Source organism: Conger conger, chromosome 1, assembly GCF_963514075.1.
Source record: "Conger conger chromosome 1, fConCon1.1, whole genome shotgun sequence".
NCBI lineage: Eukaryota > Metazoa > Chordata > Actinopteri > Anguilliformes > Congridae > Conger > Conger conger.
This window is the reverse complement of record NC_083760.1, coordinates 61,878,706-61,904,690: the sequence shown is the minus strand read 5'-3', so window position 1 is coordinate 61,904,690 and position 25,985 is coordinate 61,878,706. Positions and strand designations below refer to the sequence as shown.

Genomic DNA, 25,985 nt, shown 5'->3' with positions numbered 1-25,985 from the left:
TAAACATTTAGTTACCCCATGGTTAATCGCAAAAATGCACCTGAAATATGTACTCTCAGGGAGGGAAAAAAGGCACTCCGTTTCAGACAGATAAAAACTGTGCTCTAGGATTTGGCCCGTACATATAATTTACATTACTATAAACTAACATCCCTGTTGCTATACAGATGTAGCTAAGGGACCTGTCATATTTAACAGTAAAAAAAGTAATTTTTTGGAGAGCAAATTAATTCCTTCAGCTGAATTGTCCCCCCGAAGTATCTATTCATTATGGTTTTGCTCAGGCTGTCAGGCAACAGCTAAATGAGAAGTGGAAGTGGAACAAAAAGAGCTTGCTACCAAGTTCTGAGACAGTTGTGGGAGAAGGGTGGGGTCACGTACCAAAGTTATTTTTATCAGGTAAAGCATACAGTAGACTCTTCGCAGCTAAACACCCCAATCCTACAATGCCATTGGCCACAGTCCTGCAAACACCAGCAGGGTCATCGATCAGTGATATCCCTGGGGGTCTTCACCCTGACAGTACAAACAGGCACCATGGTGACTCCATGACAACGCTCGCCTCACTGAGCAGAGTAAATGCCCCCCCTCCTTTCTTTTTTCTTTCCTTTTAAAATAACTGCACCTATCAGCCCATTTCCTCCCAACCTTTGAAATCCCCTAATAAAGTTGCCAGGATTAGAAGCGGGGCTGCGCCATGGAAAACTGGGAGCTAGCTGAGCGTGAACAAACACAGGACCTGCCAGGCCTGGGGCTGAGGTCAGCTCTGGGTGCTCCAGGGCTGGAGGACACAACAGGGCCACTTAAGGGCTCAATCACAGTCATCTCAGGAAGACAAAGCGCTTTTTGTCAGGATGAGATTTAGATGGCTTACAGAGGAGACTACGTGAGACTGAATAGGCTGAAATGTGAAACAAGAAGCATCAGCATCAGTATTTAACAGCCAGTATGGCTGTACACCTCGAGGTGGGGGTTGTCATCTTCCTACCATAGATAAATATACAAATAAAATGTCAAACGGACTACAGCGCAATTGGACGGTGAGGGAGGGCATGGCTGGTTCAGCACTGTGCAGTGACCTCTGAAAGGGTAGATGGATGAGTGAGAGACAGCCTGGTTGGTTCAGTGGCTCATAATAAGCTGTGATTGGGTAGATGGATAAATAAGAGATGGCCTGGTTGGTTCAGCAGCTTGCAGTGAGCAATGATTGGGTCACCTGGAGTGGGAGGAAGGGTTGACGGTGGGAAGGTCAGTGCAGGAGGTGATGGCCTGTTGCTCCTACCTCTGTAAAAACACGGTTGCGCCGAGCAGATGGATGGCTCTCTGAAAGAAGGGCAGTGTCGGCACTTTAATTGGCGGATGCTATAATCCCATTGGCCTCTCACTTAATGGCTTTGGGGCATGGACGAAAGGTCAGCTCCGGAGCTAACGCACCATTTCAAACTGAAATCCTAATCAAACTGACATCAGAGCGGCAAATCTAATCAGATTAACCCTGCCCCCAGGTCCTATTGTCATTCTGTAATCCCTCTTATTAAATTGATATTATGTTTTTCTTTTAATTTGGGGCTTTAAACTGTGTGCACAGGACCCGTAGCGTGGCATTGCTGGGCTGTGGCATCAGCACCTCCAGCAAACTTTGTGGCCTGCTACTCTGCCAGTTTCCCACCATTATGAGGACATTAGGAGCTCCTACTTGAGGGTGAACCCTTAAACCTGCAATGTGCAAGGAAGACAAGCAAAACTGCTGGGGACGTATGCGCTTTCATACTTTGATGCATATGGTGCCTGTTGAGAGGATTGAACCATCCTCACTTCACTATGGCTACATCTTAAGATGCTGCGACAGCTTCCAAACTATCAGTAGCAGAACACAGTGTGTGTGTGCAGGCATGAGTGCACGTGTGTGTCTGTTTATGTGTCCGTGTGAGAGACTGGGCAGGTAGTAGTGCGGACAGAGGGTGCTGGGAGAAAAGCAGAAGCATGAATTGGGCATTGTATTCGGTCCTAAATAAAGGGAGGTTCTCTCGAATACAGACACATGCAGTGTGTGTGTGTGTGTGTGTTTGTGTGTGTGTCTGGGCAGGTAATAGTGCGGATTGGGGGGCAGTGGGAGAACAGCCGTAGCATGAATTGGGCATTGTATGCAGTCTTAAATAGAGGGAGGCCCTCTCTCGTACAGACACATGCAGTGTGCTCTGCCCCATCCGTCTCGCCCTGGCACACCGAAGGCGGACCCCCCCAGTGACAGCTCCAGGCTCCTAGCATGATCCCGTCAAGCACATCTCCCTCAGCTGGGGACCAGGAAGGCATGTACCCCCCATCCCAGTGGGGGGGGGGTCTGTGCCTTTAGGGGGTGGTCTGCTAAATGGCCTCCTGCAGAACCTCATAGGATCCCATTCCAGTTCTCCTGTGTGTGTGTATGTGTGTGTGTGTAACAGAATGTGTGTGAGCTTGCATGTGTACAGGTGAGGGTGCAATGGGCACCCATGGTTCCACATTTCAATTAGCCTACTGGCCAAGCAATATTATCCAATCCCTTCCAAGTTAACAAAGCTTTTCAGTGGACCAGTGGATTCAAAAATTCCAAAAACAAATAAAAACTTTCAATCTCCCACAACAGTCTGTTGAGAAATTTGTTCTTGAGAAAATTCCAAGAAGATTACAGATTCCAAACATGAGCACAACTGAAGACATTGCGTGCTTAATGTTTCACCTAATCTTACTAGGCTGCTGACTGTGGCAACAGGGAGGCGTGTGTGTACTGTATGTATACTGTACATTCACATACATAAAAACAGTAACATATAATTATTTGTGAGCAGTAGGCTAGGCTATGATAAACAACCTGACAATTATAGTTAGAACAACATGCTTCCCAAGTCTATTTGATGCACAGTAACATTGACTACACATTGATAATAATTACAGAATTATACAAACTGCCTGCTCTTCATAATTGCAGACATAATATCAATCTCAGACATCCGATACAGTCATGTCATAGCTGTAAATGTATGCTATTCATCCCTTTGGCAAGTCGGAGAAGTTTCCTCGACGAAATCCAAATTGGCATATATATATTACATTGGGCAAACAATGTTACATTGGTGGAGAAAAGCAGTAGGCAGACTAATTCACCTCAATGTTTGTTAGGAAACTTCACCAACTTCCTCAATAGCCGGTATGTTAACTATTAGCTGAACCAGACTGAATAGCACCCCTCAGCTGCTTGTTAAGACAGGAAGAAAATAATGATTTTACCAAACCACAGGCACTTGTAGCTTAAAGTGCACTTTTATCTGGCCTTACTGAACTGCATACTCACAAATTATGCTACAAATTATGAATCGGCTTGTTGCCTGAAAAGAAACATCAAAATTCACCGTTTAGGCCAATGCTTACAAAATTGCGACCCGTAATTCTGAAAAAGCCACTTGTTTGGAGGGAAATTTCATTTATAACCCCTGGAGTGTGTGTGTCAGCGTGTGTGAGAGTGAGTGAGTGAATGAACGAATGAGAAAAAGGGAAAGAGAGGGAAAGGAAAGTGTGTGAGTGTGTATACACGAGTGACATGACTAAGCACAGTACCAGCAGCACATCAGAGATGAATGCGAGACTGAGTGAATGCTGCATTTACAGGCCTGTTCAGGGCTCTATTAGAGCATGCTCAGTCCAGCAAACAGCAGCAATAACAAAGCGTCAATCTCCACCAGGGCACCTCGCCGTTTGAACTGCTCTAATTAAAGGGAACCCCAAAGAAAGCTGCCGTTCAGCGGCAGTTTGGAAAATAGTGGGGGTATTTTCCCTTCCGTGTGGAAAAATATTTATGGAGCAGCTTCCACGTTTCGTCATATATGAGTTGCTCCTGGAATGGGTGACGGGGCGGTCATTCAACTTGCCAACTTCGTAACACATCAGGCACTGTGGTCCGCGGTGGCGAAGACAAAAACAATGGCAAGGGGATTCCATTGTCTACAGTGCCTGAGAGCTAACCAGAGCACTGGTTGGATTTTTGGGGAAAAGTGAGGCTTGGTAAGCAGAATCTTGTACTGTGCAACCCCGATGGGGAAATGGTGACCTGTTCCTTGAATTCAAAGGGTACGGAATACAAACAGGGCTGGCTGCAATGCTCATAAATACAGACTCCAGAATGTGAAGGACTAGCAGTAAGTCCTGATGGATTTCCACGTGTGGTCATGCTGTGACACCTGGCTGATGCGAACAGCAGAAAGACGTCCTGGACGTTGTTGCGGTTATTGTAGCCATAAAACAACGGACGGGCAGCGGCGGCGCGCATTCTGCGGCGTGATGGATGTGTCTGGAACCCCCATGCGATAGCTGCGTGATATCCTGTACCGTGCGCACTGCGTGTAACTCCCTGCAGATGAACTCAAACGCCATCCATCACCCGGGACCAAAGAGCCAATGAAACAAGCTGGAAATCATGCCAAACTACAGGGCTAGATTTCCAGCAGTCATGTTGGACAGTGGTGTTTATGATACATCCCTTCCCCTCCACCGCCCCTCCATTGGAATTTACTGCTTTAATGTGATACAACGGTGTTGCTCTCAGAAAGGAAGACAAGTCTACCACCATTACGGGCAGTACGGTCCTTTAACCGAAACGGACCCGAGTTCTGTTCAATTGAGCCGTGAAGGTGTGGTGCCACACTGGAACCACGGACTGCTCAGGCCTGCACGTTTTATGTACACTTTTATGACTTTCATTCCTTCCATTTCCATTCCGTATCCAACATAAACCAATTGAGACGGAATAAATGCATTTCTCCTGCTCAGTTTATGCTGCTGATGGTTTAATGAGGGCTGTGAAGCCCTCTGTAGCATTACTGGCATGTAGGACAAGGATACGCACATAAACCGACTACACTGCTGTGCTCGTACACAAGCCAAAGCAGTTGTAAATTACCAAGGGGTCGTTCTAAGCACACTCTTCCTCAGACGTTTGACACTAGTGGAAAAACACAGCAAATTCATTCCAGTGATGTTTGGTACAGAAAGTTAACACTGTAATGGTCAGCTAACGTGGCACATTTAAAATTGTAATGCTAAAATTAATCAATCATTGCGTGTGGCCTAACTGACACAATGAAATTCCCTTACACTGTTAGTGAAGGACTGCATACAGCGCAAGACCAGAAAGAGAATCTCTTAACCAGTGGGTACAGTAAGAATATATAAATACAGCGACACGATTTGCACATTTCAATGCACTTGTACACTGTATGTGCAATTATATACACAAAGAATTTCAGTTGAGATGAGCCTGTTGTTTGGGAAAATCCTGGGACTGTCTTTAAAGCTCCCTGGGAGGTGAGAACTACACAGGCAATAAAGAGAGGAGAGGGAGTGAGGGAGAGAAGGAGAGAGAGAGGGAGAGAAAGGGGGGGCAGATGAGGGACGAGCAAGCATTGAGGACGCCATTTCAGAGGCAAACACCAGGACACCGCCACCCACAGGCTAGGCCCCGTGCCACACACAAAGGGGGATAAGGTTACTCTATAAATAATAAACGGAAGCAGAGAGAGAGAGAAGGAGAGAGGGAGAGAGAGATGGATGGATGAGGTCAGCTGATGCATCTCCTGTCTGTGCTGCGCATCACTGGCTTTCCCATCAACTGCGCTGTGCCAGCCTGTTTATATGCTTACAAATGAGGCACATCCATACAGCAGAGAGCACCGCAGAAACATCTAGTGTTGTCTGGGGGAAGTCTAGTGAGCGTGAGTGTGCTTTTGTGTGTACATGTGCGTCCGTGTGTGTGTGTGTAAGCATGTGCTCGCGTACGTCTGTGTGCGTGAAGGCCTGCTTCCCATGAGCCCCCTGCAGGGAGGAGTGTCTGATCTGTGAACCCTGACCCCCCCCCCAAGTGCTGACGGCTCAATTAGATTACGCAGGGTGGGGCTCTCGTAACTGTGCGATGGGGTCATATCTCCGTCCCCAACTCCACACCGCCATCTCCAAGGCCGCAGGCAGAGCGGCCGAAAGGCTTTCATTAACGCGGGCTCAGGTGACCTCCATGCTCACTGTGGTAAAGGGCTCTTCAACTGTTTATTTGGGTGGGCCTTCAGCAAGACAACACAGCACCAAAGTGTGAGCTGAACTGCACCTGACCCACATCCCAGACACCCGTTTCTGTTCATCAGTAACAACAAATAAGGAAAATTTTGGGTCACAAGAAGGTCTGTTTACAGTTTCCACAGACGTGTTTTTCAACAAGCCACTGATCTGACCCAAAGGCTGATAAAAGACGCCTTGAAAATGACTTCCATCAAACATGGCTTACAGCACGGGTTCTTCAACTTTTTAATGTTGGGACCCTAATTACAGATACTTATTTTTTTTATTTTTTTTTTGACAGGCATCTGCCAAATACATACTAACACAGCTGTGTGGATTAATCTGTGTGGGTCCAGATTATTTCAGGACCCACCACATACAGTTTTGCGACCCAATTTAGGTACTGACCCATCGTTTAAGAAACACTGGCTTTTCCATTATAAACTTCAAAAATTATGCCAATGTCAAGCGCAGGTTGAAAAGAAAGAAAAAGGAAAAAGAAATGTCACTCCATCCATCCTAAAGTTAAAAAAAGCACCAGATTTATCGCTGTGCCAGTTTTGCTGCCTACGGACGTGAAAACCATTTCCCAACTATTAATTATTAATTCAAATGTACATCACGTTTAAAACCTATCAATATTATCCATTATGGTGTGTATACATTACACTGTGTATAGAGTATCCCACATCCTTTCGGTAAAGCAGACAGGATGCAAGGAGATCTGATCGTCCGAGCTCCGCTCGCTCGCATTCATCAGTCTAATACAGCTTTTTGATATCCTGCCCTGTAATGCGTTTGTCTAATACCGCCGCATTAGAGAAGGGAGGAGCAGGAGAGCCGGGTCTGTCGCTGCTGATGGAGGAGCCGCACGACTGCGTGCGCGTGGGGCCCTCTCCGAGCGGAAACCCTAGATCCAAAATGGCAGGCGCCCAGGGACGGGTCTGCCCTTCAGCTGCAGGAAGAGGCTCTGAGCTTCTGAAAAAAGAAGAGGGAGGCGTGCGCCTTCCCCAGATCTCCTCCCGCCGTCCGCCAGCGCTGCCGGCCTTGGGCAGACGGCGTGTTTAACCGAAAGGGCGGGGTGGGCCGCGTGTCTGACATCCTGTTTAAAGCGCCGCTCCGCAGTCGGCTGCAGACACGGCGCTTCCGCTCCAAACCCCAGCTCCGCGGCGGAGGCCCCGTGGTCTGCTTCTCACGGGGGACTTTAACGGAGCCGCGCAAACAGACTCCAGTGGTTAATGGCTTTAGCATCCCGGCAGCTGGGGTAGGAGGGCGCTGCTTAACGCGGCGGTTCGGGTACGACGGGGCGTACTGTAAACAGCAAGGGCAGGGGACCATCACATCTGAGACGAGAGCTTTCTCTGCCTGTGACGGTAAACAAGGGGCTAAGGCTGAGATAAGCATCTCATTATGCTGGAGCGAGAGGGGGCAAATGCACTTACTGGGCTCCAAGTTTGTGTGTGTGTGTGTGTGTGTGCGCGCGCGTGTGTGTGTGCGTGTGTGTGTGTGTGTGTGTGTGTAAGTGCATGCTCTAAATTGGTACACCAGGCTTTCATTGCAATGAATCTGGCCACAAGGTTATCGCAGCAGCTGAGTAAAAGCCTAATGAATGATTTTAATGGCTCTAAGTAATGCTAAAACTAATTTCTTCTACAGCTCGAATCACACTACAAGCAGAGAGATAAAGCTTGACAAGAGCTTTGGCAGCTATCAGGCTCCAACTGCACGTGTTTTAATGTCAATGCCATGCCACTCCGCTGGTTTTACAGTGGTGATACAATGAGCTTGCTTCTGCAGTACCAGCCAAACAAAATGACTAATCAACCATTACAGCAATGACCTCATAAATCAACACGGTCACGTATGACACCGGACCTGCAAGAGTCATAAACTCAACAGGCCTGTGACTGACACACACACACACACACACACACACACAAAACGGTGAGCTGTGCCGAGAGATGCTGAGAGAGAGGGAGAAGGGAGAGAGAGAAGAAGGGAGTGTGAGAAAAGGGGGACAAAAAAAGTACAAGGAGCAAGCAGAAATAGAAAGAAGAAGGGAGCAGAGGGAGGGCGAGGAGTGAAACGGGGAGAGTGGTAGAGAGGTGTAGGGGAGGGTAAGTGTGAGACCTGACTTCACCACAGAGGGTCCCAGTACAGTCCACTTCACGCCTGTACAGGTGTGAGGGCTGCCCCGCCGGGACACCAATCAGCCCAATTAAGCCATTCTGAGCGCTGACAGAGTGAGAGTTACGAGAACAGGGGCTGGTTTAAGGGGGAAAAACCCACAAACCAGCAATGTGAACAGGGGGAAAATACTACAGTGTCATGTTCATTTGAATTGGAATATGGAATGGACGCTTTCACTGGAAAGCACAGAGCATCAGGAAACACTCTTCAGCTTTGTACAGACACATTCAACCACACTCTTAACCTCCCTGAGCACAAACACACCCAATAGTGCTTAAAACACATGTGCAGCACACACACACACGCACCAGAGTAGCTTTTCAGGGTTAATAAACGGTGTTTGCCTCCGTTTACACAGCAGAGCACAGCACAGTCACAGACACACTGAATAAGAGGCGTAAGATTGTGTTTCATTTGACCCCAAAACTATGCGTCCCATGACAGGCAGGACTGGAGGATGTGGGTGGGACAGGGGACAGACACTGCAGCGCGTTGAACAACACCGGACCTTGAGGCAGCTCTCCGTTCCAAAAGTGACAGCTAAAATTACAATCCGCTCACTTCAGCTCTCTGCACATTTATTTTTAGGTTTCTTTTTTTCGACTTCAAACCACTTTTCAGATGGAATGAACAGACCCTCAAATCAGACCATTGTGGCCAACAATAATTACCTTGTGTTCAGTGCAGCCAAAGGAGACAGATTGGGGAAAGAAAGAGACAGAGACAGAGAACAGAAAGAAATAAACAAGAGAAAAAGACACCCTCCCCTTTCATTGCTGTGGTCATGTGTGCGGCAGGTTTTCACAGGTAAGAAACACACATTCTGTACCTCAGTGTAGGATGAACATTCATTCTGACTACTGACTATGGACAAGAGGAGACTGATGGGCCGGAATGCAAAGGAGGCAAGGTTTGGGAGGGGGAATTCATGTAAGAAATCATAAGACAATGACTACATGTGAAACAGACACGTTATTGTATATCTATTGTACATCTTAAACCGTAAAGGGCAGAACTGCACTTGAGATAACACAGGCAGCAGTGTCACACTCTTTCCAATGCCACCCGAGGCTAATATTTGAATCTAGCTAACTGCTAAACAGCTGAAAAATATTTCTTGAATTTCTTGAATTTAATTTCTAGTATTTATTTTAGTTCAAGTTTTCTTTTCAAGGAGCAGTGGGCAGTGCCTCCTCTAGCTGGAACAGTCATATGCGAGTCATATGAGTGTGTGTGTGTGTGTGTGTGAGAGAGAGAGAGTTGAGTGTGTGTGTGTGTGTGAGTCTGTCCATGTGTGAGGGAGTGAGTGAGTCTGTGTGTGTGTGTGTGTGTGTGTGTGTCTCATGCGAGTGCTCGGACACAGACCTGTCTGTAGGTGCCCTCCATCAGCGTGTCCAAGTTCTGCAGGGGTGCGGGGGTCTTGTCTTTGAAGCGCGTCAGCAGCCTGCGCTGGATGGCCCGGAACTGGACCGCCCTCTCCGACAGCAGGTCCTGGTACTTCTCCGCACTGACCCGCAGCTGAACGCACAGACAACGCCAGCGCAACACTCACTCAACGTTCGGACAGACACACAAGTGTTCCCGGACACGGCCTTCTGGTGGCATCCCAGGCATGGTTTTCCATCTCCTTCCACTCGCGCGTTTTCCATTTTATCTGACACATGGAGCGGATTAGGACCGCGGGGAACATTAAAGCCGCTCTCTGCTCGAGAGCGTATCAGGTGTGCTGTGCGGACAGCCAGCCAAGGGACCCGGCGTTTGATACATGTTAGAGACAAGGGAGGGAGGAAAAAAAACAACTTGTGAAAGATTTCTGAGAAATATACTTTAGCCTGTTCTGGCTTGGCCGTTGCTGTGCTGAATGGCGCATCACAGAAGCGCGGAGGTTATTTTGGGACGCCCACGTTGGTGCAGGTGAACGGAGCTTAGGTTGGCTATGAAGTACCGCCATTCACAACACAAATACTGTCAGTGAAACTGATGAGGATATACTTATGAAAACCTCATTTGGCTTGGAAAGGGGCCCCTGTTTTTCTGCTTTGTGAAAGTGATTTTGAAATGTGTCATGTGCCTGGTGATGTCAGAGTGAGGTCGGCTTTATTGAAAAGCAAAATGAGAATGCGAGTGATTGCGTCAATTAAATGGTTGGAAAATATTCTTTGCACAATCCATTTTTCCTATATCATGGGTTCCTAAAATATTTCATCTTAAAAGCCCTAATATAAGCACTTGTGGCTGAGTCCCTACCTGAATAAAATGCTTAATTATTGGGACCCTTTACCCTGAACCCACTAAAGGATCTAATGCAGTTGGAAAAAATGAAAAAAAAAGACAAACGGCTAAACACGGAGGTCTTCAGAGATAAAAGTTTAGGAGCCACCGGTACAGTGTAAATAACTCCTTATTGACTGCGCATTGTTATGTAACCGTAGCTGAGAGCTGGTGTAGACACTCTGGGACTGTTTCATGCATATTACAGAGGTCTGTCTGCATCACTTGCGTATTGAGGTTTGAGATGAGACAGACAGAGCAGAGCCCTGAGGCATTTCGGCATGTAGACACACTGCCAAACTGTTGCAATGGCTACTACTGTTAGCGGAAACCTGTAGCATTCTGTGGGTGTTCTGTGCCCTTGGCTTCTAAGGGCTTACTCTGGAGTGAGTCAAGTACAAGGACAGAAGAAGATGTTTGTGTGTCTGTGTGGGCAGGGGGGAAACAGCGCTCACCTCAAAGTGATGATCCACAGCCTGGAAGTACTCGGACAGTGGGAGAGGGCCGGAGAAGTTGTTGCGGAAGTCTTTCACTCCCAATTTGGCAAAGTGCCGGTCGAAGCGCTGCACCAGCTCATTGGCCACCAGCCACATATCCTCAAAGCTCTCACTCTGGATCCTGTAGCGCTCTGTGTGTTTGTGGGCGTTTGTGTGTGTGTGTGTGTGTGAGAGAGAGACAGAGAGACAGAGCGACAGAGAGAGAGAGAGAGAGAGAGAGAGAGAGAGAGAGACACACACACACACACAGAGAACAGGGTCGTTATTGGCTCGTTGTCACTCACTAACTTCCATTGCTTTGTTTTCCGGTTCTAAAGGCTTTTTGAGAAAAAAAAACATTAATCATTTTCTACGGGAATAACAGACATCACGGTGCGGTTTTATTATTCATTTCACGTTTCCCTACATATCAAAGCTGGCATGTCAAATGGATTACCCATCAGGCATTACTCACAGGAAAACAGGTGAAACCAGCCAGTATATTCACACTCCCATATGAGGACTGTGCAGTCATCTGTGTCACCAATCACCTCGCAGTACTAGAGAAGCAGTTCAGGAACATCTGGACTGTAAATTGATGCCAGCAGTGAGTGAAAAGTGAAAATGTCTGCGCTGAAGCTGGAGTTAAGTGTGCATGATATTCCTTTCGGCTGGCGTCCATTTTAATGCCAAAGAAATGCTCTTGGCCCAAACCTTCAGGCTGGATTTTCAAGCTGAGCAGGGGGAAAGGAGAGGCCACCTGTTCATTTTGCATTACCTTGTAAGGAATTACAGTGAAAGGAATGAGGTTACTGCCTACTTGGTCTCTAACACTTCCTAAGTGTTCTTGGGGCTGAAGAGTCTGCCTGTAATTTGTGTGCTCCAGAAAAGTGTTTAACTGTACTCTGTGACGTGCGAAAGAAAAAAAAAAAACATCTAACTATAACCAATATGATGTGAAACACATTCTCTGGTTTTAACAGGGAACAAAATTATACTATAGGGCGTGTGTAATGAAGATACCTGCATTTAATTTTGATGCATGTCTAGCTGCATGTATTTTACCCTCGATCTGCGTGCCTGGATACTATTTGCACCTGTGTGTGTGTGTGTGTGTGTGTGTGTGTGTGTGTGTGTGTGTGTGGGTGCGCATGGTGTTACACTCACGAGACGTCTTTGAAGCCAGCACGGTGACTTTGGCGCCAGCTATGAGCTGGAAGGCCAGCGCATTCCCATCCCGGTCCTCCGACTTCCCCAGGAAGTCTTTCCCACGGTAGCAGAGGAGGGAGAGAAAGAGAAGCACAGCGGAGTTAGCCCAGCCGCCAGTCCTCAGCGCCCTTGTCGTGCTCAGGGAAAGGTGAGTGCTCAAAGCCTTTGTTTTGACAAATCTACAAAAGAAAGGATGACAGACAGAGATACGGCCTCTCTGCAGCGCTTATCTACCGCCAGGACGCCGTCGAAGGTGAACTGCGCACGACGCCATTGTCCTTTATCTCCCCGGGGTTATTTGCTTACCACACAAGCGCAAGTTCAGAATTCATTTTTATTTCTCTTTTGTTTTTTTATAATAAAAAGGCAGAGACGCGATTCCTAGGTAGAGATATCGGTCCACCCAGAGTAAGGGAGGGGTATCAGTGGCACTGTGAAATCTCTCCGTTAGGAACAAGCGGGGACCCAAATCAGAGCATCATAGACCTTCTAACATTACATCTGCTCTTTTTATATACATCTATAATGTGAAATAAAGCAATGTGCTCCATACAATACATTTTATTTGAATGTGCACGTGTAATGAAAGATACTACAATGGACCATGCGCACAGTAGTGCAGACCATCTCGCTCTCATTTATCTTTCAGTCCTGCAAAAACCAGAACTAAATGTACATGTGACCATAATTTGTATTAAAGTTATTTGATCTTTTATACATATATATTTTCTAGCTTGAGCAGGAACAACCATTATGAACCTCTCCAAAGGTATAACATCAAAACTAATAAACCAAAAAAATGCTATAACACCACTGTTTAGACCCACGTGTTGATCCTGACATTGTAGCTGTAAACCCAAACGCATCAATATTTTAGCATTAAAATACAATGATTAGGATGTGCTTGAGTGCGTGCTGAAAAAGCAAAGCCTTTGCTTAGATTTTATGGTCACTTAAGCATGACTGAGGCTATGAAACCAGGGGGCACCATTTCCCTGTGTTGTGTACAGGTGCTCTCTCTCTCCCCCTCAGTCTCACCAAATATAACACACACCTTCCCTTCATGGACTGGATTACCAGGGCATGGATTCAATCAACATTTGTCCCTCATATTGACTTATTAATAAATGCAAGCCTTCGCTCCACCGCCACTTTCCTTCACACAGTTGAGTGAGAAAATTTGTTGAACTCACTGAACTCTACCTGGGAAAAACAAACAAAAAAAGCAAACAAAAATAATAATAAAACACTTTAATGTTAATTGTGAGTCAAAGTTAAAGACAAATGCTGATTGAATCCAGGCCTGCGTTGTGGAACCAGAGGTGCAAGACGTGTGTGCTACCTGGGAACACCTCGTTGAGGTTGACTGGCGGTTTGTTTGTGTCGATTGTGATCTTGAACTGGGCGTTTTTGGAGGCTGAGGACGGGCAGGAGGCCATCCGGAGAGGCAGAGAGAATCGGCACTGGGCCACCCTCGGCACCCCTGAGGCAAAGAGAGGGATGAGAGGAAAAATAAGGACTGAGGTCACCGCCTGGTTGAGGGGGATTCTCAGACACGTTCCAAACATCTCACTGACAAGCCTACAGAGAACCCTGTAAAAGGAACAACAGACCCGGTAGCATTACCAAGGAGGGGTGATAGTTTACAAAGAGCACAGTGCTTTCACAAACAAAAACCACAGCATACAGATTTTATCTGTGAAAATGCACTTGTGTGTCCCAGATGTGTGCACATACGTATCTGTCGCACAAGGTCACCATTAAAGTAAGGGGTCTTGGAGCAAAGACATCAGAGAAGACATTCCGACAGAATAAGAATAAACAGAACTTGATTTTGTGAGCATATGAAAACATGGCAGCAGAGAGACAGGGCTGTAAATTCTGCCTGTATCCTGGCAAAGGCCACAGTATTCATCCAAGGCTCTGGGGCCTGCTGCTCCTCGTATTGCCCTCGTCAGTGCGTGACCTCAGCTTTACTAATCAGGACAGTAAATTAGCCAAAGGATTCTGTCAGATGCACGGTGGGCTTCTCGGAGCGGACTCTTCGAAGAATACACGACAGCAAAGTTTCTTGTGTTGTTTTGCCAATGCCTCTGAGCTGAATTTAATGGAGCATCTGCAAAAAACCCAAAGGTGTGTGTACTAAAGACGAACACGTTTCATCTAATGTCTCCACATATATATTTCTTTTTTCAGTCCTGTTTTCAATTTCTGGTTCCAACTACGACTACTTATGGGATGAATGTAGTCCTTCCTAAGTCTTCCTGAAATTCCTGGTGTTGCCCTTGCCAGAGAGACCACTGGAAAAACATAACTTTGCTTTGGAGTAGCTCCTTTACCTTTCCTCTGGCCTGCTAGAATCATTTAAGAGAGGGAGGAAGAGGCTGAGGATAAATTCTCCAGTAGCAGGTATTGGTTGCCAGAAGTTTACTAATCCTTTCCTGTTATGTCTGGCCAGGTGACTTAACCCCTTTTCTGGAAGGTTTACACAGCACTGCTCGTAACGCTTTCTCGTGGCTGGACTGTAAAACTTTCTTTCGGTTTGTTCTAATTTTCAAACTTTACAATTATATATGTCAATAGTACCTCTTCTTTCAGTAAACGGGGTTTGCATTTGGTAGTGAGACTGATTCTAGCATTGTGCATGTGAGTGCATGTCCAATGAACACAGAGACTGCAGGAAAAGCAGAAGAATGTGTTTATGCACATTGTCCATCATCCTTTAATGTCAATGTTGTCTGAACAGCTACTGGTGTTAAATCACCAATCACAGCACAAAGACTTTTTGGCCATGGAAAAAAAAAGTAAGAAAAATGATCAACCGCTAGACATGAGGAAAAATTATTGGATGAACTTGTCTATGGAGAGGGTTCACAAAAAGCAGATCCATCCAGCCAAGTCAACACAGAATCTCTCCGTGACTTTACCGCAATGTTCTTATTGTTCTGAATATCGTTTCAGTAATCATGTTATGTGTTGTTAGACATTTTAAGACCCCTCCCGTTATCCCCTGTGTAAAACAGCTGTGGAAGGTGAACGTGGCCTGGACAGTGACAGAGAGTTCAGACTGACAGTCCAGGATCCATTAGGCTAAAGTGTTTTTCCTCCCAACGCATGCAGTCAGCGTTTGCTCACATTCTCCGAGGGAAAAGGAGTGTGGTCAAGGAGGCCCCCCTGTCATAAATCTTCCTGATGCAAAACCAAGAACATTTTTCTTCCACAGGAGTGAACTTTTTACCTGAATCCCCAAAAGGAACAAGACCCCCTCCTCAGTAATCCAACCTGCCGTCTGTATTCTTAGGCCGTGGCAGTAATTTAGCCTGTCTGAGGCGGCCACTCACCTGCCTCCCCCTCAGCTTCATCTCTCAAGCCTGCGACGGCTCTGGGTTTCCTCCTGCCAAGTTAACCTGTCCCTACTGCAATCAGCACTGACTGATGACGGCACATCTGAAGATTTACAGGTCTGCCTCAATCCACATCTCTGGCTGCAGAGTGTGATGGGAAAGGGCCAAAGGGGGATCAGAAACAGTCCTATAGGCTGGGTATGGCTTCACGGTCTAATGGGAGAGGGCAACCCAACACAATTCATACATGATTGGTTGTAAGGCCATGAACATACAGTACTGTGCAAAAGTGTTTAGGCACCTGTATAGCATTCTGTACACATAAGATTCTTTCAAAAATAATTCAATGAAAGGTCCTAAATAAACATACTATACATTTTACATTACATTTGAGTAATTTGGCAGAATAGTTAAAAACTGAATCAAATCAATATTTTTTGTGACCACCCTTCGGCGTTAAAACTGCATCACTTCTCAGAGACGGCCAACGCTGTCTTGCAGTTCTATAAGACAGTCACAGCAGGTGGTTCCAAGCATGTCGGTTGTTCCAAGCATGTCGGAGAACTTGCCACAGTTCTTCTGCAGACTTTGTTTGGCTCCCTGCTTCTGATCTCAGACAGCCTTGATCAAGTTATGTAAAAAGTAGTCAATGGAATATGTTACTTTGTTTAATGAAACACAAAAATGTCTCTGTAACATTAAATCCTTTGGAAAATTAACATTTGGAAATCTCAAATGTGTCATTTTATACGGACAAACACACAAAAAAAACATATATATATATATATATATATATATATATATATATATATATATAATAAAGTCTAGGGTACCTAAGACTTCTGCACAGTACTGTATGTCCAGTACACAAGGTAGATCTAATTACCATACCAAGACAATTACAACTTGAGGAACTACAGGACCTACTTTAGGGAAACTGCTGTGTGAAAGTGGCTGAGAAAAAGCTCTCAAGTACTGAAATGAAAGAGAAAAGACAAGACACAGCAGCTCTAGACAGTGCCTCACACAGCACTCCGAGGACTGAGCCCTCTACAGTTTGGTAGCTCTCAGTGTTGGAGCCTTTCATGATCAGCCAGGCTTCCTTGCTCTCTAGGCAGCTATGGGGTTTCTACAGAGGAATGGCTTCATATCTGGTGGGTCCCAGACAGAACCCTACTCACCTGCTGGGTTGAGCTCTTCATGAGTGGAGGCAGTGCAAAAAACAAAAAACAAAAAAAAAACAAATCCTCAGTTCAAAATTACTTTGGGGGAAAAGCAGAAAAATTAACTTTAATGATTGAATGACTCAAAGCAAAAGACACCAAAACACACATTACGTACAATAGAGAAGGTTGGTGAATCCATGCCTCTAATGTATAGTGCAGGTCTTCAGAATGTTAATTTCACATATAAAAAAGGAGAATGTGCTACCTCCCAGAATGCATTGCAAAACACTGTCCTCCAAAATTATTTACACAATGATATAAATGAACGAAGGCAGTAAACAATACAGGTAATGAGCTATATTTTTGGCGCAAAAACAACAAAATTATATTTCCTACTCATGTAACTGGGGAGAATAACACCCACCCCCCGCCCGGGTTCCCCCACCAAAAATAAATTAAATTAAATAAAAGATGTACTTCAATCTCAAACAATGTCTTTTTCAATCCATGCGGTGTGCTCTGCTTTTAACAGGACTAAAATCAGAGAGAACCCCAGAACAGGGTAAAGTACACAAAGGGGTCCGGGAAGAGCTTAAACAGCAAGCTGAGGCTGGGAGGCTTTCACACTTAAGCAAGCGCGTGAAACATACGCTGCTCGCTCAGATTGTGCATTTCACGCCTGGTTAGTTCTGATGAAATGCACCATCTCTCCCTGGCAGTGTGCCTCCATCCATCCCATCTGCCAGAAACAGGAAGCAGGGCACCCCCCGTGGCAGCACTCCACTGAGCGATCTGTGAACACACTCATTTCTACCGTGAAAACCACCGCCTGTGCACAGCCAATGCTGGGCACTGCTCGGTGTTGGAAGCGCGTTTTCATACGTGGACGTTGGCCTTGCTCTGCATTCTGCCTAGAGGAACCATGAACTAACTTTCGCCAGCTTATTATAATTTATCTCTGTTTGCCGATAATGTTAGCTAACAGTGAAAATATATACACAGGTAAGCAGAAAATCAGCTAGCTGGCATTGGTAGAGCGCAGCCATTTGTATTAAAAAGCCGCTGGTGGCAAACTAAATGGAATGTTTATTTAATTGAATCGTTCAACAGTAACGGTTTGATTCAAACATTGTTCGCCATGAATGTTTGCCGCCTTGAACACACACATCTGATGAGCAAGTCAAGTGTGTGTAACGGCTGCAGATTTATACTTTGCTGTACTTTGTGCATCAAAAGACACAGGCTGCTTTGATTCGCATGCCTGTCCAATTACTGAAATCAACGTTCAGCCAAACGGTGTGCTGGAAGTGACTGAAACTCCTTCATCGAAGTACAGTTGATCCCACAAATCAGACTGGTTCATGCTGAGAGGATTGTGTCCTCACATGTGACAACCATGTGGCTTTAACAGAAAAATTAAAAGGGTGTGCATACCACAAATATATTTGTTTGTGGATTTAAAAAACAAATTTAATTTTAGCATGGACTGCTAAGCCAATAAAAACTGGGGGGTAGATTAGAGTTCATAACAGCAGGCTAGATAGTGACATCATAAGAGACCTGATGTAATTTCCGTTTTTAGGTATACTTTGATGCATTTAGCAGGCCTTGGTGTCCATCTATTCAATTCAATTCAGTTTTTCAACAGGAAGAAATTTGAGAAATGGTACAATGATAGAATATAAAATATACACCATGAAGCTAGCTTTTGTGAAAGGAAAAATAAGAAAATTAACCAAAAAAAACAACCAAAAAAAAACATCACTGCATACTCCACTACAGAGTTCACAGTTAAGTACATGGTAGGTACCTTGTCAAAATGTGAGCATGCCATGTTCCAAAACTTACTTTCAGCTTTCCCGAAGGAAACATTTGAAAATAACCAAAGTGAGAGAAACCACATCACCCTAAAATTAGTTGGCTCACATTGTTTAATAGGTTAATTACTCCCAACATTTATTTATTACACAGACCCAATCAATTAAGTGGATTTTATTTGAACTGAGAGTAGAAACAGAAAGAGAGAGAGAGATACTGGCTGCCCACAGAGAACAGGTTGTGTTCACTCTGTAACATTGATGAGGTGGAGACAGAGCTTAATTTCCCCACAAAAAGTGAGAAATAAAGTCAAGCAAGGTCAATGTATTTCCGAAAAATAAAAGAAATCTGCCCACAATCTGAGTTGCTCTCAGACACAGAGAGGCTGCCACTCTTTTGGGATAAAGGAGAGAATGTGTGAATCTGGCGGGACAATATATTACCAACTGCCACAAACTGAGGGACAGTGAGTAACACCAGAAAACAAAATTATAGTTCATTTTTGTGTTATCCTCTAGATGTAAAATTTTCTTCTGTATTTTATTATTGTTTATTGTAGTTTGATTATTACAGCCTATCTTTGTTATGTGAGTAAATGCTTTGGCAATGTGAGCATATCTTACCATGCCAATAAAGCTTATTTGAATTGAATTCAATTGAGAGAAACGGAGAATGAAAAACAGGCACTGAGGGCTGTAGGGACAGGGAAAGTGTCAGCAGTAAGAGAGGAAAGGAAATAAACACAAGAGAGACAGCACAGTATCACTGCGAGAGACACAAAGCAGAGCGCCCCGCTACTGTAAACCCCATTAGGGGGGCGTTGAACCCCGGTAATTACGAGTGCGGGATGCAGACTTCTGAGAGCAAGGATGCCCCGGGCGAGACACCTGCATTCCCCGCATTCCTGCTTTCATTGGGCAGCCACGGAGGCCAGCGTCAGCCCAGATTAATGCCTATAACATGAATACAGAGTGAGGTTTTACAGGGCTCCGGCACAGGAAGATCTTCAAACCGTGAAATCAAACACAAGGGAAACTTAATGGCAAGAGGGGGAGGGGGGGCAGTCAGAGGCTTGGCTTATGAGCAGAGCGAATTCTTTTCTCTTCCCCCACGACAAACTATCAAAGGAACCAGAGAAATGATGTTACACGGTCAGCTGTAGGGAGGCGGTCACTGATTGGAAGGGGAATTGCGAGGTGGAATCGCATGAGGAGTGAGAGCCATGTAACAGAAATCTTGAATGAGATGTGTTTATTTTGCTGTCATTGCAAGTGAGCAATGCGTATTTGGGTCTCATATTTTAGGTTCAGGGACAGGAATCATGATTAACGGGGCGGGATATTTTAGCGCTGGAGACGGAGACTGCCGGACACTGACAGCGCTTAACGTTTGGGTCGTAGGCCGGGAGAGGGAGTGTGATGGATCAGGGTTTTGGGGTCAAAGGTGAACTGCTACAGGCATGTCGGCCTGAGGTTCCATGCTCCAGGAGTCATTAGACACATTTTCACCCCATAAAATAAACACACACACACACACACACAGTCAGCCAGAACCACTGCTGTAAACCCAGCTGGTTCAGAGTCTCAGGGAACACAACCAAGAAACTCTAATTTATTATTCATTTAATTTATCATGTCAGCCTGAATCTCAGATAAGATCAAGAAATGCAAAAGAGAAATCCATTTCATGAAATGTTTTCGTCTTGGCAAAAAATCCATCCATCAAACATGAGCCACTCAAATTGTGAAGGTAAGTTGTGAAGAAACTACCCACAGCCCAGTCTGCTCAACAGATGAATTACCTCCACGCGGTGGTAAGTCTCTTCCATGAGAGACTGATTGAGAAAGCAGTGCAACTGAGGATGAAAAAAGGCTGAAAAACATTCTGCATTTTTCCTGTGGGCCCAAAACTCATTTTTACATCTGTCGCGGAAAAATATAAATAAAAAAAACAAAACAAACGCGAGTAGCTATTAGTTGTTTGGCATTCTCACACAATCATAGTAAAACCAAGCCAAGGCAAACATTTTGGAAGCGAAGCGAAGCTCTTCACTCAGCAGACAGTAAAGTCACCAGGCCAACACACACGACACACAAAGAAACACACATACACAACACACAAAGAAACAGAGAGACACACAAGCGCGCACACACACGCACACGCACGCACACACACACACTCACAGATGTAGTTTGTCTTTTCATTCTTTCAATTAGAGCCATTCATTTTTCATTCAGCTGGGGAAAACAGAAAGGTAAACTCAAGATGTATAAATGGGATATGGACGTTCTACTTAGAAACAAAATGTCATTGCCACACCAGATGACACACGAGGCTGAAACGAATGCGCTACAGCCTGCTAAACGGACCATTGTTCAGCAACAACAGAACAATTACCAAATGTTATTTAAACCATCAAAAAAAAGAGAAAATAACTTTCTGGGCTCAAACACTGAGAAGACAGAAAGGAGGGTATAAAAAACCCCTTCATTTAGTCGCTCTATTTTTGGACTGACAATAAAACGGGCCAGAAGTTTTCTAGCCTTTTCAAATTTAATGCTCTTTTAGGAACCTTTCCACATATGGCTGCCAAAATAGATAGATTCCAAGGGAAACAATAGTACAAATGCTTTTTTCCTGCATTTTAAAAAACCAAAAACCTTCTGACATTTATTAATGTTAATAAAGAGGGCGTTTTGCAAGAAGAAAGCCTAAATTATTCCAGCAGCGAACACAAGCTGCCAGCCCATCCACTAGTTTCCATGCCTGCACAAAATTGTAATTTCACTGTTGTGTGTGGAGCATCTGTTTATCAATCCATGACTCAGCACTGCTCAACCCAAGCCCGGGGGAATCCCAGTTCTCCTCCCAGCTGTGCGTAAGTCAATTAAGTTTGGCTGAGCTGTTAATTGATAACTGCTCTCTCTGGATGTGAAGTCACACATACATTATCTGTTGGTTCTTTGTTCTTTTTTAGATGTGAGCCAGTGGAAAAGTTAATGTAACCAGAACACATGAACAAAGACACTTCTTTGACTAATTTATGTCCATCTGAGCCCCTTTAATCCCATGATTGATAGAGTTATGCAGCCCAGTAGTGAGTTAATCGATGGGGCTGCACTCATTCGGATGGCAGCTCCAAATCTGTGCATGTGGCAGTTATTCTTAAAAAGGAGAATACACATAATCTTTACATAAGCACAAAGATATCTCCAACAGCACAATTATTTAGCAAATGATTTATGGAAGATTAAGCGTAGAGATACAAAATACAGATCGGGCTCTGATGATTTTGCGTAATTATACATTATTACTGGAAACAAAAACATGCCTGCAGTACGTACTCCCACGGCCAGGGCTTAGAAACAAAGACACGCAGACCTGCCCATCGATTTATCAATCTATCCATCACCCCTACTGTTACTTCACACATGACGACAGCAGTTGTTTGGGCAAACCCATACACCCATCACACAGCCTCCGAAACACAATGGCAGTTTTTGACAGAAAACTGCACCATTGTACAACAGAACACAGTCAGTATTGTTCATGCTGTTCTGGCATTCAAATATATCTGTTGGGAGGTCTGTTTCCCAAGCACACAGGCCTACTGTAGGTCAGAGCAGGTGTGATGTATCTGTGAGTGTGCTGTAGCACAGAGCAGGTGTGATGTATCTGTGAGTGTGCTGTAGCACAGAGCAGGTGTGATGTATCTGTGAGTGTGCTGTAGGACAGAGCAGGTGTGATGTACCTGTAGGCGTGCTGTAGGATACTGCCACATGTCCTCCGAGGTCAGCTGGGGGGTACCGGCCATTCAGGAAGGCGGAGAACTTCACTGTGACCATGGCTCCCACGCCTGAAACATACACAGTCCATCATCAACAGCCTGCCAATTGAAATGCAACAAGTCATGTCCTCACAGAGCTGGGGTGGAGGAGACCCAATCATACACGTGTGCCGGGAGAGCAAGCCATGGGCACCCGGACAGCCAGCAGGAGTCACTCCAGCAATGAGCACCACTATCCGTGCTGGCTCGATCCCTCCCACAAACAGTGTCTCTGTCCCTGCCCCTGACACCTCTATACGTACAGCCAACGTGAGGCTTCCTGAAAATGATGGCCTGACACTGGCTGGGGGAGGTAGGGAGGGCTGACGTGTGCATTCATAAGGTGGCTGCCAATCGTACATCTGCCATTTTGCACAGAGGGCACATCTCGCCAGTGCTCCAGCAGTCCAGTAATGGCAGGCATGGGCAGGAGCGGGCAGAGCGGAGGGCTTTAAGTGGGCACTTAAACAGCGCTTATTTTATTAAGACGCACCACAGACACATTAGCCTCCATCCAAAACCACTGCAATCCATTTACTGCTTAATGGTGTCGAGAGAGAGGAAAACACAGATGCGTATCCGCACACTTCCACGCCCATATAGAACGCCCTTATGTTCACAGGCCTGTCCAGAAGCGGAGGGCGATGACTATAATATATTTTTCCACCCTAAACAAACCGTGAGGGGGAAGAGAGACCTCACACTTCACAAAAAAAATGAAAACGGCACTTGCACAGACGGGCCATATTTCAGCTAATGTGTCTTCTAAACGTCTGCCAGACTTGAGCAGTCAGACAGTGGTTTCCCTTTGATGATGAGTGTTTAAAAAAGAAGAAAAAGAAAAAAGAACTTCTCCATTTAAGATGGCTTCTAGTAAAACAAATATATACATATATTTATATAACTGCACATCTACACAACTTCAAGTCAGGTGACTGACGTGCAGCTAGTTCTGGGAATACGTGCTACCGGTTAAACCCGGGCTAAAAGCCCTCAGAAGGGCTCTGTTCCTTAACCTGTCAGTGAAAGACACTCCATTAATGACCTCGGCGGCCTGAGCGGAAGATTCCAACAGGCGGGAATGGGGTCCTGTCCCCCGGTATCAGCCGGGCCATCGCTTGGGCCGCGGGCGCTTTCTCCGCGCCCCGTCAACTCCCCTGACGGGGCCGGCCAAGGGAGGGAGGGAGGGGGGACATTAAGCAGAAAAAAAGCCCTGCTTTTAACCTTTACACCACAGAGCATTTGACAAACACCGTAAAGTGAGTTTTCCAGCCGCCGGCCCTTCTCCGTGAGAGCCCCCGGATTACTGCTGACACCATTAGCGGACGCAAAAACAAAGGGTGACCCCCCCCCCCCCCTTCCCTTCCCTCCTTCTTTTAGTGGTTGTGTAAACCAGAGACATCTTAACCGACCCCTTTTGACCCCTCCTGACCCCGCTGTCAGGCTCAGAAGTGTCTGGGGGGTTCTGTGGCACCCCTCACGCCCACATTCCTGAGGATGGGTGGCGGGGGGGCAGAGTGCCACGCTCTGGGACTCTGTGAAGCACTCTGTGACACTTCTGACTTCTTATTCACACATCAAAGAAATCTCTCTGATTTACATACAGTGCTCCCTAGGGCAGCATCAAAAAGCACTGTGCTACAAGAACTGACGCAAGTTGAGTGATCTTGTGTGATTTCCATGTTATTCCCATGTAAAACTGAACACCCTAATGTTCGGCCCAGAGCAGGGAAAAGAAAAGTCGCCCGTATCAAAAGCATGTAGCTTGGCCCTTTCAGCTGTCGAGGAGAGAAGAGGATGCAGCCTGCATCTGGGGGCCTTTTAGCAGGACTTTTAGCAGAACTGTGTGCCTTGCAGTGGACTCTGGCATCTTAGGGCTAAGCTATAGGCATTACTGCAGAAGTATGAGTCTCGCATACAAGCAGCTAGTCGAAAAACCCCAAAATGGTTCCCATAAGGAGAAAACGGCCTTCTTCCTTTCAACAGTGGGGGAGTGTGGGGGTTATATGGTTTTTTAAACTTCTCTGGCTACAATATGGCCAAACTCCTGCTTTGGGGTTTCAATCACACTTAATTCACGGTTTCCCAACATCAGACAAGCCACACTTCTGATGGAGACAGGAAAAGGGACAGTTCCCCAAAACACTCTCTCTCCCTCTCTTTCAGTTGGATTCTAATATTTTTTTCTGACATGCTGAAATAATAATGATGTGTTTTTGCGTATTTTTGTAAAGGGAGGGTGGTATTCATGAATAATTCATTCATGATGAACAGGCATGTCGGAACCACAAATAACTGCCAGTGAACTAGCAAGACTTTCATCCTTGCGGAATTTCATTTTCTTATTTGCATTTCGGCATCTCTGAAACCTGCAATCTACACTATCAGGACTTTTCTGAAGAAGATGGTGGTAATAAAGGCATAATAACATAATAATAAGCAAATCTCAATAATGTCAAGAGGTATTTGCCCATTGAGTATCCTAGAAACTATAGCACTCCTCACTCCCTCTCGCCCTCCCTCCTTCTCAGTCTCCTCCACCTCTGGCACACTGTTGACCACTTTTCACTACCTTCAAAGGGCAAAAAAAGAAAGTACTGGGTGTTGGGTGCCATCTGAGAATGATAAAAAAGCAATATTGCAAAAGATGGACTTTCAGCCCCCCCAAGGAACTGAAAGCCGCAGGCTGGAGATGATGTTTCCCAAAACACGGCGATGGGCAGGAGGAACGATGAGAGCCCCTCCTAATTACAGAGACACGAGGCCGGGGAGTGGGCCCATCCCAGCCAAAACATCCGCGCCAACGGCAAGCGAGCGGCCAGGCGGGAACGCCACGGCTCCACGAGAAACTATGTCGGGAATGCCACTCGGGATCTAATTGGTTGATTGGATGCATTCCCTGTGATGAAATCTGTAGGCTGAAGAAAGATGTGACAGAGAGACCCAGAGAGTGAGTGAGAGAGAGAGACAGAGAAAGAGTACGGGAGAGAGAGAAAACAGTATTGCTCAGAGTCAATGCAAATCGGATTTAACAACAGCTAAATCATTAAGAAAAACAAAGGCAGAAGAAAGCCGAGGGGTGTTTGTTCCTGGGAGCCATCGTCATACGACCGGTGCACTGATCAGCCGGTTTCAGTGGAACAGAGGAGCAGCTGGACCCAGCGTCTCATTTTGAAACGACAGCCAACACCTGGAAGCTGGTCATGCAGATCCCGGAGCCAAGCTTTGACAACAGAGTTTTAAGAGTCTGAAGAGATCCATCTGGACTGCTCAAATCTGAAGAACGGGGATGACCCAGGCTATGTACGGCAGCCAAGAGGAGACATATGAAACTAATAAGCACTGAAGATACCTCTCTCACCAGTAATATGTTAGAGACCACATGAGAGGAAGTGTGCGTCCGTGTGGGTACTTGTCTGTCTGTCTGTCTGTGTGCGTGCGTGCGTGCTGGGACCATTTGCCAAATTCTACTTTAAAGGTTGTTTTGCTTGTGTGGGGAGAGGTGGGGGGGGGGGGGGGTAGGTTGACATTTTGTGGTCAACTGAAACCATAAACTCCTGAGAACAAAACAAACCTGAAAACAAAAACCTTTGTGTCAATATACTGT

General features: G+C 45.7%; 1 protein-coding gene across 3 annotated transcripts in view; it reads right to left on the bottom strand.

The window, feature by feature from the left end:
• The window catches only part of bbs9 (Bardet-Biedl syndrome 9), a 161,613-nt gene that overhangs the window by 98,214 nt on the left and 37,414 nt on the right, over positions 1-25,985 (bottom strand). For all 3 annotated transcript variants that reach the window (XM_061260000.1, XM_061260009.1, XM_061260018.1), the window contains exons 14-18: positions 22,304-22,408; positions 13,567-13,707; positions 12,183-12,278; positions 10,995-11,167; positions 9,634-9,786 (exon numbers count right to left, since the gene is read on the bottom strand). In XM_061260000.1, the coding sequence (XP_061115984.1) occupies positions 9,634-9,786; positions 10,995-11,167; positions 12,183-12,278; positions 13,567-13,707; positions 22,304-22,408 (668 nt within the window). The remainder of the gene's footprint in view (positions 1-9,633; positions 9,787-10,994; positions 11,168-12,182; positions 12,279-13,566; positions 13,708-22,303; positions 22,409-25,985) is intronic.